This window comes from Aptenodytes patagonicus, chromosome 3 (genome assembly GCF_965638725.1).
Source record: "Aptenodytes patagonicus chromosome 3, bAptPat1.pri.cur, whole genome shotgun sequence".
Lineage (NCBI taxonomy): Eukaryota > Metazoa > Chordata > Aves > Sphenisciformes > Spheniscidae > Aptenodytes > Aptenodytes patagonicus.
This window is the reverse complement of record NC_134951.1, coordinates 54,046,058-54,060,936: the sequence shown is the minus strand read 5'-3', so window position 1 is coordinate 54,060,936 and position 14,879 is coordinate 54,046,058. Positions and strand designations below refer to the sequence as shown.

Sequence of the window (14,879 nt, the reverse complement as noted above, 5' to 3'; positions counted from 1 at the left end):
ACTTTCTGTCAGACTAAAGAAACACACTGGGTTGCCAGATGAGAAACCTTCATGTGAACACTGACTTTGGATCAGCATACTATTATCTCTCTAATTTATGGTTAACTGGGCAGCGCAATGGTAACTGTCACCTGCCATCAGACCTCCACCCTCCTTCATAACAGGCATAAAGTTATGCAAGAAAAAGCCTCTTCCTCATATTGTTGTGGTAGTTTTAATATGTACTGAACTTGATTGTAGATCAGAAATCTTCAAGGCATAAACAAGATATTAAATAGGGTTAAAAAAGGTATAGGTTCAGCCTTTTTTCTCTATTACATCAAAGAAGGGGAGAAAAAGAATTACACCTAGATGTAAGGTATGGCAAAAACTCTGCTATGTTCTTTCTTTCTATAGATCCTACAGCAATTCAGGGAGTATCTACCTTTCACCTCTCAGAAACTGAGAGAATGACACGAAGAAAGGAAGAGATGATCAGGGGCGAAAAGAGGTACCTGAAAACAGCAAAAATTCAGTTGGCAAGGTGTCTGCTTCCCATAATCTGTTGAAATTCTTCAAAAGAAGCCCTTTCAAGAACACACCCTGCCAAGCACCACTCTCAGGGCACGTAGGAATGGCTGCCACTCTGCATCCTACAGCCACAGCATTCAGTAATTCCCTTTTGTCCCAGAGCAACCAAAGCTTTTTTTGTCCCAAACAGGACTTTGCTCTTGCTGCTCCACTGAGGGGTTCCTCAAGATTCTCCCTTCTAATTCTCAACTAAATCTATTAATCATCAGTCTATACATTTTCCTCTAGCCAAATACTTCTCCCCTCTTTAGGATCTATTCTGCTGGAATGATTTTAGAAACATAAGTAACTGGATCCCTTTTCAGCACTCACTTCAACAGACTAAAGAAATCTTGCTGTCCCTTTGCTCCTCCCAAGACATCTCTAGCATCTATGTTACGTCACTGGACCTTCACTGGACCTGTTCCTGGTTGAATTCTTGTTTCTTAAATGAATATGGACAGAAAGTATACACAATATACCAATACAAGGTCTCATTATAGAGATACATTAGTATTTCTCATTAATGACCATACCACAAAAGACCACATCTGCCTTTTTCAGAGTTGTACTTCATCAGCGGCTCAACTTGCCACCCCTTCTTCAGATAAAACACCCAGATCCTCCTCCTCCTCTCCTCTACGGCTTCTGAGTCGATAAACTCTCAACAAACTGTTATTGGTGTGTAATCTATCCTGAGGTGCATGAAGTTTCATAGTATACCATTCTATTTAAAATTATTTATCTGCTCCAGAGGGTCGTCATCATTTCTTGCTACCTTGTCCTCTGATTATCCTAATTATTTGCAATATTTCAAAACTCTAATCAGAGCTGACCCACATTTTGGGCTAATAACATTACTGAAAATGCTATAGTATATCAATCCTAAAACCATTACTTGAAAAATATCAACCCTATGAGACGACTCCTTATTCACTTCACACTACTTCTCTACTAACCTCCCTTCTCTACTAACCTCTAGCCTTCTTCCATCAGCGAAGCCAGAGATTTTCCTTGTGGCACTGCACCTCCACAGAGGATTTGGTTTAAATACATAAGGCTATCTAATTTTTAGATGCAGATGTGCAAAACAACCAGGTTAATCTCATAGCATCTTTGTAAGTGTAGACTGCATTTTATGTCATTCACCTCAATTTTCAATTACTTTCCTACATAAAACTATGTACAGGACTTCAGAATGGACTAAATATACTATTTGTCATGTTCCAGTCACAGCACCACCCTTGACTTGAAAATATTTACAGCCATTCCGCTATTTAGTACGCCTACATCTTCAAATTTCCAGGATGGAGATAATATTACCCTTCAACTACAGCATGTTGAATATATTGAATTTTATTTCTACCCCAACACTGACTGTTCCCTTTTTCATAACCTCAGTCTTGTTACTCATTTTATCTTCACCCCTCGTTCAGTACATTCGTACTCATAAAGTACATTCTTACTTTAAACAAGGAAAAATACTCATTTAGTTTTAGGGCCATAACAAACTTCATTTTGAAAATAAAAAATAGTGACAGAAAATACCTATTTTTCATCATGCTTCCATTACATTTAAATACGTCAATTTGTGATCATTTATCCACAAATTCCTTATCACCATTCCATCCAGAAAAGTGGATTCACAACAAAACCAATTCTGTAAGAGTATCTCTCTCCTGTTGGTCTAGTGATGACATGATGACACCCAGGACAACACAGGACAAAAGAAATAAAACATAAGTCGCCAAAACAACTTAGGCAGACATTTGAAGGCACATCTTTCACACGCAATGTGGTGCTACCACTTTTGAACTTTTGTTCTGCCTGAATAGCATATACCCTTCAAAACTTGTGGTGTTCTCATCACTGCTATTCCACCAACTACCTACCGTACTCATAAATGGTCTCAGATCCCACATACACAAGTTGATTAAGTTTCTCTGGTTTATTGCCCATTTATCTGGCACTATATCAAGACATTTAAGACAGAAACAGTGCTTTCCTGAGTTTCACAAAACTCCTTCTCTCATCCCAACTCCATCCTCTGCTCCATTACGCCATCGCCATTCCTGGAACGCCATTACAGAGGGAATAGGACAGTTCAGCCAAGAAGGGTTGTCTTCTGCTAATGAAACCATTCCAGAGAGACTGAATTTCACAGCCACTTCTAGCTAGAAAATTATGATAGCAAATGGTTGCCCAGTAGATTGTTCACTACTTTCAACATTTTTAAATGCATCAGATAACCATCTATATAAATCAGTGCACTTCATAATTCAGTAAAAATTCTGTAGCTTTTTCTGTGAAATCATCTTCTACATTAAAGTTTCTCCAATTTGACCACAGACTAACTTCAGCATTAAATAAGCAAACCTTGGTTTTGTTAATATAAAAATGTTCAAATTATTTTTAGAAGAAATGAAATTAAAAAAAAACCAAACCCACATAGTTTTCCTTGGGGAAAAGGGCAGAAAAATCTACAGGTAATTATGCTAGTCACATTGCTTAATCAGCTTGTGCAAGTCATTTGGATACTGTGGAGATGGAGACTCTAGAAGAATCTGATTAGAATAAAACAATATTAATTAAGCCTCATAATATCCTGAAAGATAGGCAAGTGATATGCCTTTATAGAGGTGGCACAAATTGACTCGTTCAACGTCACACTGCCTCAGGGGAATGACAATTTCCAATGAACTAACCTACAGCTTTCAGGTGGGCTTCATTTGGAGGATAAACAAAAGTTCGATCTTCTCCTGAAGAAGAGAAGAAAATATTTTTTGTTTTATATTAGTCATACTGCTGAAATATCTTTGCTGCCCTCTGGCATGCATTTCAGCAGTAAATGTATGCATAAAATGAAAGATAATTGGCATTGCTCTGAATACACCTGTTTTGGTTCATTTTTCTGACTGCTTCTAAACAAGCCCTCAACTTCCCAGGACAAACAGGAGATACAATACACATCTCCATGGTATTTACTGACCCAAAGCATCAGTTTAAAAGGTAGGTCTCAGCAACTACCCTAAATGTAAACGTTAATAGAAAACACAGAATTTTGCTCTCTGTTGCTTCAGTTGACACTGTGAATTCAGTTCTCCTCACCTCTAGGAGTCTTTCTTGTTTGACTCCAGTAACACTACCAGAGCCTTTCCTGTTTGACTTAAATAATGCTACTGTATTCTTAACTCAAAAAAAAACAACCAAAAAACAAAAAACCCACAACCAAAAAACCCCTCCCTAAACCATTTCCACTTTTTCCACTTTCTCATCCGTTTCATCTCTTCCTCCTTTAACACAGAGGGGTTCTACAGGAATTAGCAGTATGATCAGTGTAAACTCCACTGATTCTCCCACTGCTGACAACTTAAGTCATCCCCTCCTTGCCCGCTCAAGGTCTCCACAAGGAATCTTAGGATACAGTTTCATGTTACCCCGTATCCGATACAACTCCTGGTCCCACATGCTTACAGTTGCAAGCGTACGGCCTTAGGGAAATCAAAAGAGTAACCTGAACCAGGAGAAAGCTATTTAGTTTTATGTCTGGGTGATGCTTCTGTCATATCGGTGACTGTCACAGCTGGCAACTGCATGATTGTTAGATTTTATGCAAAGGACCTTGCATGAGGGGTACCTCAGGGAGAAGAAGTAGGAACTTTTGTCAGCAGCCCAATGTGACACTGAATCAGCTGTAACAGCAAATTTCCCTCTAAAATTCTCTGTCACCTGATCAAGGCTGAAGTCCAGTTTTGGGCTTCCCAGTACAAGATAGACATTGAGCTACCAAGATCAGGAGGACAAAGCTCATGATGCATTGGGAGACACTGACAAAACTGGGTTTGTTCAGCCCTCAGAAAGCTTTGGCAGGACCTTACTGCTATTTAAAACTATCTAACGAGAAGGTGTAGGTAAGACAGAGCCAAACTCTTCCGAGGGGTGAACAGTAGATGGACAACATGCAAGAGATACAAGCTGAAACATGCAAAATTCCAACTTAATATAAGGAGTTTCTTCCCCACCCCACCCCCTTTTTTTTTTTTTTTTTTAACCATGAGGGTGGTCAAGCACTAGAATATGTTGTCTGCAGAGGCTGTAGAATCTCCATACTTGGAGATATTCAAAACTCAGCTGGACACAGCCCTGACATCATGCTCTGGTTGAAGCTGCTTTGAGCAGGGGGCTGGACTAGATGAACTCCAGAAGTCCCTTCCAACCTACGTGAATCTGTGATTTCATTAAGTGCATCAACCCTTTTCAAATAATTACTCCAAAATTATTCCTATAGCATTTTTCCTTTGGGAAAAAAAGGACTAGAATTTGAATTTCAAAACTCAAAGGGCTGCAACTCGTGGTAGTATAGCATACTTTTTTATTTTTTAGTAAGAACATATAACTATATCCAGGGAAAATTTTCCATTTACATCCCCCACAAGAAGTGACTGAATCAACAGCTTTGAGACACCATTACTCATCTGAGACATTACACATGCTGATCCACAAACCGCTGCCTCTCATGGCTGATCAAAACCATCTTGCCTCCTTGAGTGATCAGGACTGCCAGATCTGTCCCTTACTGAATTCTGAACACAGCAGAGCATGGGCAAACCCGCCCATTCAGGCAGATACTGCCAGCCACCACTAGCCAGATGTGAAAGACTGTGGTTCCCGAACTAACGGGATCAACTTGAGAGGCCTAGAGAACCATAGCCAGCTGACAGAACCCTAAAGTGTAATACTGTCTCTGTGAATAGCAGGTTGTCTCTCAGCAGCTGAGCCTTAAAGCTCAGAGAAAATTAAGCTAGATATCCGTGCATGCCAGTCACAAAAAGCCATATCTCAGCTATCTGAAGAGCAGCATGAGTTGTGAGCCAAGAACAACTACGTTCAGTAATTCAGGACCCGATTCGGGAGTCATACTTCTCCATTGGCCTTCTCCCATATAGCAGTAATTTAGCTGAAAAAAACCCAACAAACAGTGTTTTCCAGCAATGCTGAGAAAGATGCATTAAGGCAGCCATCAAAATTCCTTTAGGCATAGGTGAAAATGAGTAACATTCTGGAAAGCAAAAGTAATCTCAATTTTTCCATTTACCGGTACCAATAATTCTGCATGCTTTAATTAGGTATGCGTTCAAGAGGCTACACTGATTTCAGTGTAAAAACTATCACTACAGGTGACATCTGAACTTAGAACTAGAGCTAACTGTTGCACTTAAAGCCATGGTACGTAACTCCATCCAAAACTACCTGAAGTGAAAAAACAACATACTATGAAACAAGGGAAACTGCACAAAGACATTTGATTGGGAGCTTAAGGGTGATAAACACAGCGATATTATCTCAGGTTATTTACACCAAGAATCGGATTCTGGCTCACACACGGTGCTCATCACATGGCTAAAGAAGCAATTAGCACTCAAACCTCCAATCCACTTTGCCCATGGCAAAAAGTACTGCGAGTAGCACATCCCTACAGTTTCTGCAACAGAATATTAAGGAATGCTAAAAATCTCCAACAGCTTACTTCCAGAGGTCAGACTGAAAACTCTGGAAGTTGCTCCACAAGCCATTCGGACGATGAGAACTGAAATCTCTCAGAAGTATTAAACAGGCAGGTGTGGGTGGTAACCACTTCAGCCATCCTGTTTAAAATCTTAATTCAAATCCTTTTAATTCTGGACAGCTTCAGCTGTCCAGTTTTAATTCACCACGGCATGAGTCAGCACTGTTAGCCTGGCTGAGTGGCAACAACAACAGCCACACAACAAAACAAGCAGGTAGCTGCGCAAACGCTGACAGCAGCAGCAACCTGGGGCCCAAACCTCCCAACCTCACGGCCTGCAGCACCCACTGCAGTCCCGCTGCCTGGCAGCGCAGGGGCCTGAGCTCACAGCACTGCGTAGCTCAGAGCCGAGACTCGCGTACCCCAACAGCACGTAGGTCAGAAACCAGCTCTTCGTTTAAGTCGCAAGGCAGAGAGAGACACGGTGAAGACAAGAATTTTAAAAGCTTTTTTTAGTTATTCGTATGTTTTGGATGTGCGACAAAAAAAACCCCAAAAAACAACAAAAAAAAAAACAACAGAAGAAGAGAAAGGTAAGGAACAGTTTTTTGACAAGCTGCAGGCCAGGAACGGCAGCAGCCCCGGGCAGGGCCAAAGCCAGCACGACAGGGGAGCGGGGACATCCTCCCGCTCTGACCCACGCGCGGTACGGGGGCCGTCAGGAGGGGCTCCTCCCCGCCCCCCGGGGGCGGCGGCGGCGGCGGCGGGGCAGACGCTACTTACAGCCCTGGTCTCGTACAGCACCAGCTTCTGCACTGAGCTGATCATGGGGGCGGCGGCCGCCGCCGGCATGGCGGCCGCGCAGGGCTCGGGCCTCGCCCCGGCCCCAAGGCACGGCGGGGGCGGGAGGGGCAGGGGGGCTGCCCGCCAGCAGCCGAGGGAAAAGCCGAGCTCCTGCCGGAGGCGGGGGGACGCGACGGGGCTGGGGACCGGGGACCAGCCCCAACCGCCCACTGCCGGGACGGGTGGAAGCCGGAAGTGCCGGCACGCCACCGCGCAGGCGCGCCCGCACGCCGGGGAGAGAGAGCGCCTGCGCCGCCGCCTGAGGGGGCGGTGGAGCCGCCTCGCGCGTGGCCCCTCAGCAGCGCGGCTCCCGGCGCGGCGGGGGCGGGTCGCCGGGGCAGGCGAGGGGTCGGCGCCGTCAGCCGCTGCTCCCGCCGGGCCCCGCTGGTTGCGGCGCGCGCTGCCGCCGCGGGGCCGTCCGCCTGCAGGGTCAGCACCAGGAACAGCTCCGAAGCCCCCTCCCCGCCCTACTGCCCGCGGGAGCCCCAGCGGCGCCTCCCTGGGCGGGGCGGGGGCCTCCGCCTTCATCCTCCTTCCGAGGGGACGGGGCGAAGGGAAGGGGGGCGGTGCTTTTCGGTTGCCGGGGTTACGGGGGTACACAAGCCGGTGGCGGCGGGGTGCGCGCGGCGGCCGTTGCGCCCTTACTCTGCCCCCTCCCCCCGCTCTTCGCTCAACGTAAGTGTCGCCCTCCCCCCCCGCCCCGTCCCTGAGGGGCGCCGACCGGGGGGATCGTCTTTGCGCTGCCGGTCAGGGGCGTGCTGGCGGGGCGGGGGGGAAACAAGGCCCCGCCAGGCATTTAGTAGGGGCGGGGGGGTCTGGTTTATTTCTTTGGTTTGGTTGGGGTGGTTATTGTAATTAGGAAATTGCCCCTTAATTGTAAAGGTTTGGGAAGGAGTGAAACTGCTGGCAAGGTTCAGCCAGTGAGTTTCCATGGGAGAAATGGAGGGTTGGTTTGTGTGTGGTGGTTTTTTTAATATTAAAATACTGGCCCTATCATTCAGAAGGTCTTATTCTGAAAGTGGCAGAACGTTTCAGTTTGATGTTTTAAAACAAACTTTTTCAGATTTTCATCCTGAAGTAGAATTTTTTAATTTAAAAATGGGTTGGGGGAGCGGGGGTGAAGAAAGCGAAGTTTTGTTTTGCGTTCTTCAAACCATGCTTCACCAAGCTCCTGACGTTTTTGGACTCCATTTGTTTGAAAGGCCCACCCAAATTTTGCTCCAGCTTACCTTGATTAGAAACTTGTTTCTGTTTCACTTTGTTGCATAGCGCTGGATGTGTGATCTCTTGCAGTCCTGGAAAAGCTGGGATTTATGAGAGGATTACAGAACAGATCGTGAACCACGAGTCAGTTCTGCAAAGCCTTATTCATGTACCTAGCTGTGGACACGGCAAGTAGTTCCATTGACCATGATGGGGCTCTTCTGTGTCTGGAGCTCACAAGCAAAGGTCTTAGCAGGGCCATGGTCCATTTCAGGGATCAGAGAGAAGTTACAACTGTGCCATAATTGGAACAGGAAGGAAAAGGCAATGAAACAACCACACGCTGTTTAAAAAAGAGCTACAGGCTGTTTGAGAGTCAGAAAGAAGTCATTATCAACATCCATATAGTTGCAGCTAGGGATCAGGAATGGTTCCGACAATCCTTTATTTTTCGGAAGCAACTCTTCTCTTAGTAATGGGTGCATTGTGTATGTTCTCTGAATGCTTTTTCTTCTCATAACAGCTTTTGTTACAAAGCAATTCGCCTTGGATTGCATTATTATTCAGTTCCACTTTTAAGTATGTGTCATTTTACACGTATGTAAGCTACTGTATTTTATAACAAGCTTTTTTTTCTCCCAGTCTTAGATAATTTTATGGCTTCACAAGAGGACCAACAAGCTCAGCCCTTTGCAGACATCTTTGATGAAGATGAAGCTGAAAAATCCTTTCTGTTGTCCAAGCCCACTTGCTTGATTATCCTTGGAAAGCCAGTAAGATGAGTGATAGAAGATTTTCTTCAGATATTCTGCTAACAATTTTACTTTTCTTTTCAAAATATTAGTTTAGTGACGCTGCCAAAAAGATCAAAGACCTACTTTGTTATCTTTTCCACTTTGCAAATCCTGCTAAGTTTGGTAAAGATTCTGATCTCATTTAATGAGGCCAATTTTTGGCCTGAGTGACCAGTCAATTACAATTAGAAGTGTTATTACTGTAGCTCAAAGTCACATGTTGCTCAAAAAGTTTCTTCTCTTTTCACATTGGCAACCGGATTGTTTTTATGTTATTTCAGTATTCTAACTTTTAAAAAAATTGACAGATTAAAGACATAAATAGGCATAAAAGAACCTTCAAGTTAATGTACTGACTTACAGACATGCAATGACATATTAAATATTTTAACTTTGATATTAAAACTTTGACATAATTATATGTCATATATTTGGGAATAACTGCAATCCACCACAGTGTCCTGATAAGGAGATTTGTACCATATTTTAACTGTAATTCAAGGTCTCTCTTTTTCTCAAACAGTTTGTGGCCTCCTTTACTTAGGAAAATTTGATGTTTTGTAATCCTAGACTTCTCAGATTTCTTTTTTCCAAATGTAGGAGACTCTACGGGTGGTTTTACATTAGTGCCTTAGTTTGCTGAAGGGGGTTCTTTTTTGGTGCAAGTTTGCCTTGTGTCTGTACTGAATCTGATATGCGCTTAAACACACCACTGGTACCTTGAAAGCTGCTTTCCTCTTGCACATTGCAGTTGCCCATGAAAGGTGCCTTCAGAGCATTCCACTTCCAGTGTGAACACAAGGTCCTCTAGCAGCTTCCCCTCTGCATTTGTGTGTGATTCCGTTAGGTACCACAACAGAGTCTGAAATGACCGTACGGAAATCTGCTTTGCAGTGCCTAGCAGGTAGAGAGATAAATGGTGTGCACCTAGAACTGGCAACCAACCCAAACTTCAATGCCAGTTGACCCACCAAACCAAGCCCCAAATCAATGCCGTAGTGCTAAGATACGGCTACATTTCCTTTCTCCAAAGACTTTCACCAGGCCAGAAGGCTCCCAGTCCCTAGTGTTTGCACAGATCTGCAAACACTTTCTTCCTCCTTGGCTCCGGTTGCTGGGTAATGCTTGGCTACAAATCTTTACATCTGACCAGACTGAGAAGGGAGGCAGGGTGGTGTTCTGCAAATGGATGAGATGTGAACATCACAGTGAGACTGTATAAGGTGATAGCCAACAAGTGTGCCTTATGGTCAGCATGAGACCTGAAAGAGTGCATTCAGCTCAGTAGAAAACTACAGTGGACTGGCTTGCCTAGTTTTAAACAAATGTCAAATTTCTAACCTTACATGAAAAAGGTAACTTTACATTTTTATAGACCAAACCAGCATAAAATACTCATTGAAAGACAATGCAAAAAACATACAAGAAATAGACTTTCTCATCTGAAATCATTGCCTCAGTAAATGCCTGATATTAATACAAATTTTGACAAAGGCTTGAAATTGCACAGGCCTGGCCAAGAGGGCAGGGAATTAAATACTCTATTTTTATGATAATATCTTTTATTTATATGGCTGATGTGTAGAGCATCTACCTTATTTAAGATATTTCTTTTAAGTTAAAAACATAGTGCCATTAAAGCAAAACCAAATACATATATTCTCATCACACCTGTAAGACATAAGGAATGAGTAGGCTGGAGTGTTTGCTGATGTGCTGTTAACTGAGAATGTGATTTATTTGTGGGTTTTTTACTATTTTTTTAATCACAAAATTTATCTAGGGCAAACAGACTGTCAAAAAAGGTCTTCTTGTATGCCCTTGAAAAAAGGGCATAATCCTAAGGGTGGAAGATGATGAGTTTTGCAAAATCCCATTCAGGTAGCTGTACTCTGAAAGGCCTCGTTACTCTTGGTTATGTTGGTTCCTCAGGATTAATATAAGTGATAAGATAAACATTTTGTCAGTATCTAAACCAGATTTGTGGACTAACAGGGGCAGTTTTTACGTATTCATTATTTTAGTCAAAGAATACTATCCCTATGTATCTTACTCAGAAAGAGCTGAACAGGTTTGCGTCATAATTTGCTTTGAGACTGAAGATAATAAATTTCAGTCCTAAAGAGTTTCTCATAGGAATTTATGGGCAAATCATAGCTGAGTTTTAGATAGAGTCACTCAGAAACAAAGTCAGTTTAATTACTTTGGAAATAATTAACTGCAAAGGATAGTAACAGTATATTAGCAATGCTAAGCAGTATAAAATAGAAGATGGTATTAAAGGGAGTGTTTGTGTTTGCCCAGTGCATTAGTCAGAGGCTCTAATCCTGATGGTAGCTTTTAATTGTTTTTATCATATGAAAATATATTCTTTATTGTGTAATATGTTTGGGGTTTTTTTCCTTCTGCCTGTTTTTCTTTTAAATGTGTATTTTTCATTTTAAGGGTTCTGGAAAGAAAACATTAGCCAGAAAACTAGCACAAATATGGAAATGCATTTTCATAGAAGGTAAATATACACTATATTTGGAACATTGCATTGGCTTCATAATATCTTTTGGTTTAGAATATCCTTGCTGTTCCCTGTAATTCAAAATGACACGTTTCGGATTGGAGCAAAGACTACTGATAAGGACCAAGTAACCATTTTGCCAGAAATGCAATTGCTGAAAAATGGCCTTTTAGTTATAGAGAGGCTTAGAAAATCACTCTTTTTTTTTTTTTTTTTTTCAGAAGGGGATATACGTAAGACATAATAATCAAGTTCTATTCCCAATCCTGTAAAGTGATTCATGTGACCCTTCTTGTTCACATGGAGGCAACTCATTCAATTCCAGAGAGCACAGAGATTTTCCGATACAGACCATGAAACAATAGGAGGATCTTTCCTTTCTGTTTGTGCGGTGCCTAATACAAGTAGTCCAGGAAACAAAAGCGTAGCTTTTGTATCAGTATAAGTAATAACAGAAGGAGTGGGAGCTGGCACTTTTACATTTCTAGAACAAAAATATCCAATGGCTTATTTCAGAAGATGTAGTTAATTTCTCCCACCATGCATTTACTGGAATACAAGATATTTCATTTTCTAAGCTATCCAGCTCTATTTCTGACAGTCCCTCTCATTGAAGATTTTTGGAGATCTATAGAGTAAAACCTGTTGCTTACAACATTATCTTATTCCCTATCAACACATCGCTAGAGATTTTTTTTTCATTTAGAGGCATCTCAGCAAGAAAGTAGGTTCCTACAAAAAATAATTAAGTCTCTGGCAGTTTTCTTCTGTACTAATTTTGTCAGCAGTAACTAAAAAAATTTAGAAATCTGTAATTTTTTTAAAGCCCTGGTAATATTTTTGTATCTATCTGTGACATATAATTCACAAATCTTGATTCATTCACTTAAGTTTTATGAAAAAAGAAAACTTTTCCGCCAGATTTGTCCTACCAGTTTGAAGGCTAATATAATCTTTTTAAGTAGAAGAAAAGAAAGCACATAATAACCTTAACTATGAAGCAATTTCTTGAGTGCCTCTTTGGGGACACCAAATTATAAATCTGATTTTATGGTATATATGTGTACAGTTGTTCTGATTATGAACTAACTCTTTATATATCGAATTTCATTACTTTTTTTTTTTAAATGTTCCCCCTAGTATTTTTTATTGTTCTAATAAAAGCCCTCTAGTGGACGGTGTAGCACTTCATATTCCTGTGGATACACAGGCTTATTTATCAAATGAAGTATCTTTGTCTTATGTTAAAGATTTGGAATTCTAATATGGTAAAATTCAGTTATAATAAAGTGCTTTTTTGACTTATGTAAATATAGAATTTTTAATTCATAGGATTGTCTAACAAAAAATTAATACCTGGTCCAAAACAGATCAGACCAAAATCAGAAGCCAATCCACACTGTTTGAATGTATTTAAACCATTACTGACAAATGTCTAAATTTTTTTTTAAAAATCTCTAGGCAGTCTATCTCTGTAATGCAGTCTTTGCCATGAGAAAGTTTTTCTTAATGACTGATGTAAATCTCACTTATTGCATTTTTATGCCTTATTTCTAGTAGACTCAGAGAATTTTTTTCTTCTTTTGCTCATTATATTTCTTTTAATCCTCTTTTGTCTAGTGTACCCACACGTGTACACACACACATTCCTTCAACTTTTGCTAATAGGTTTTTTTTCATTTTCCACTTCAAAAAAGAAAAAACCAAAGAAATTCAACATACAGAAATTCAACATACAGAAACATGAATAATATAGCTCAGAAAGGACCTCCAGAGGTCATTGAGTCCAACCTTCCACACCAAGTAGGGCCAACTAGAGAAAGTTGCTCAGGGCTGTGTCCATTGAGTCTGGAATATCTCCAAGGACAGAGACTCCACCGCCTCTCTGGGCAACGCTTTCCAATGTTTGACCACCTTTGTGATGAAAAATCGCTTCCTAATTACCCCATTGGAATTTCTCATGTTCCTCCTTGTGTCTGTTGCTTCCTGTCTTATCTGCACTTCTGTGAAGACAGTGGTTCTGTCTTTGTGCCTTCCCATTAAGTAGTTTTAGACAGCGATAAGAGCTGTCCTGTTTTCTCCAGGCTGAACAAGGCCAGTTCTTTTGGCTTCTCCTAGTACGTATTTATAAATATATATATATTTATATATATTTAATATATATATTTAATATATATATATAAATACAACTGTATTTGTGTGTCTAAACAGTTCTTCTTCTAAAACGTGCTTTTAAAATTTGGGAAGTGTTTGAGCTCAAATACTCATCTCTGGGTTACACAGCAGTAATGCTAATTTGATATAAATCAGTAGTTGAAATAACCCTGCAAGGCTGCTGTTATGCATTTGTCTGTAGTACACATAGGGCTAAATTGTAGGGAAAAACATCTACCCAGACAATGCCAGAAGGCACCAAGTTCTGGACGGACAAAATATAATAATGGCCCTAAATATAATGGGTGTTCATTCAAAAACAGTCTGGTTGCTTGGAGCACACATACATACTTGTATATGTGTGTGTGTGTGAATGTATGTATCTCTGCATGTACATGCCAGTATATAAAATATTTTTTATTAATTATTTTAATTTTATTCTATCTGATGTGCTTTCTCAGCTTTGGAAGTAATTCAAATGAATATTCATGAAGAAACAGAATATGGGCTTAAGGTAAAGGTCTAATTTTCTGGTAAGTTTTGTCACATTCTTGACAAATACATACTATATAAGACTATGTTTTGCATTTTACCTTAGTGTCAAGAATTGCTTTTTAAAGGTCAAAGTATTTCTGAAGAACTGGTTACAGAAATGATTCTGAAAAAGATTGAGTCACCGGAAGTTGCTCATTTTGGTAAGTATATATATAGCCTAGACTTCGTAGAATGAGCTAGCTGTAATTTTGACACACTTTGCATCCATTGCTGCTCAAATATAATTTATTTTGTATTAGACGGTAGCATCTTTTCTTGTGCTCCTCAGGTTGTGGAATATCTGTAAACTGAGAGCGTATTTAGGGATTAATTTACCAATATGGGAGATCAGAAAGTGTCATACCCATCCTATGTTGTGTTAATTCTGAGAAAATGAATTTGCCCCAAATTTTAAGTGTTGCTATGACTCTCATTTGACAATATTATCTGGTTAAAAAAGTTTTAGGATTTAAAATACAGGGGTTTTTTTCTTGAGTACTTCCATAACAACAACAAAAACTCACCAGCAAAAATATTTTAAACATTTAAAATAATGAAAAAGAAGGAAAACAGACTATTTAAAATGCGAAGTATATGGTCTTTTTTTTTTCTTACAACTTTGTTTATTCCCTTTGCATTTTGTCACTGAGAGTAAGTTAGATGAGAATAGTATTGGTAGTGGTAATAATTCTTCTTTTTGAGGAAAGATTATGTTAACTGAAGCTGTTAAGAATAGTGCTGCAGATCTTGCTAGAGTCTGAACCTGCTTTCCTGAAGAGAAAAC

At 40.6% G+C, this 14,879-nt stretch overlaps 2 protein-coding genes across 10 annotated transcripts in view; one reads left to right on the top strand and one right to left on the bottom strand.

The window, feature by feature from the left end:
- Nucleotides 1-7,076, bottom strand: part of FIG4 (FIG4 phosphoinositide 5-phosphatase) — a 72,015-nt gene extending 64,939 nt beyond the window's left edge. The window contains exon 1 of the mRNA XM_076333394.1: nucleotides 6,839-7,076. Within this exon, the coding sequence (XP_076189509.1) occupies nucleotides 6,839-6,907 (69 nt within the window). The 5' untranslated portion in view covers nucleotides 6,908-7,076. The remainder of the gene's footprint in view (nucleotides 1-6,838) is intronic.
- The window catches only part of AK9 (adenylate kinase 9), a 72,539-nt gene continuing 64,289 nt past the window's right edge, over nucleotides 6,630-14,879 (top strand). For 8 of the 9 annotated variants that reach the window (XR_012994891.1, XM_076333390.1, XM_076333388.1 and 5 more), the window contains exons 1-5: nucleotides 7,512-7,573; nucleotides 8,744-8,874; nucleotides 11,341-11,404; nucleotides 14,023-14,075; nucleotides 14,160-14,256. Coding sequence is in view for 8 of the 9 variants with exons in the window: in XM_076333390.1 (XP_076189505.1) it covers nucleotides 8,758-8,874; nucleotides 11,341-11,404; nucleotides 14,023-14,075; nucleotides 14,160-14,256 (331 nt within the window). In the remaining variant the exon portion in view is untranslated. Of the gene's footprint in view, nucleotides 6,649-7,511; nucleotides 7,574-8,743; nucleotides 8,875-11,340; nucleotides 11,405-14,022; nucleotides 14,076-14,159; nucleotides 14,257-14,879 lie in introns of those variants that run through there. The other variant, XM_076333386.1, reaches the window with a different exon arrangement.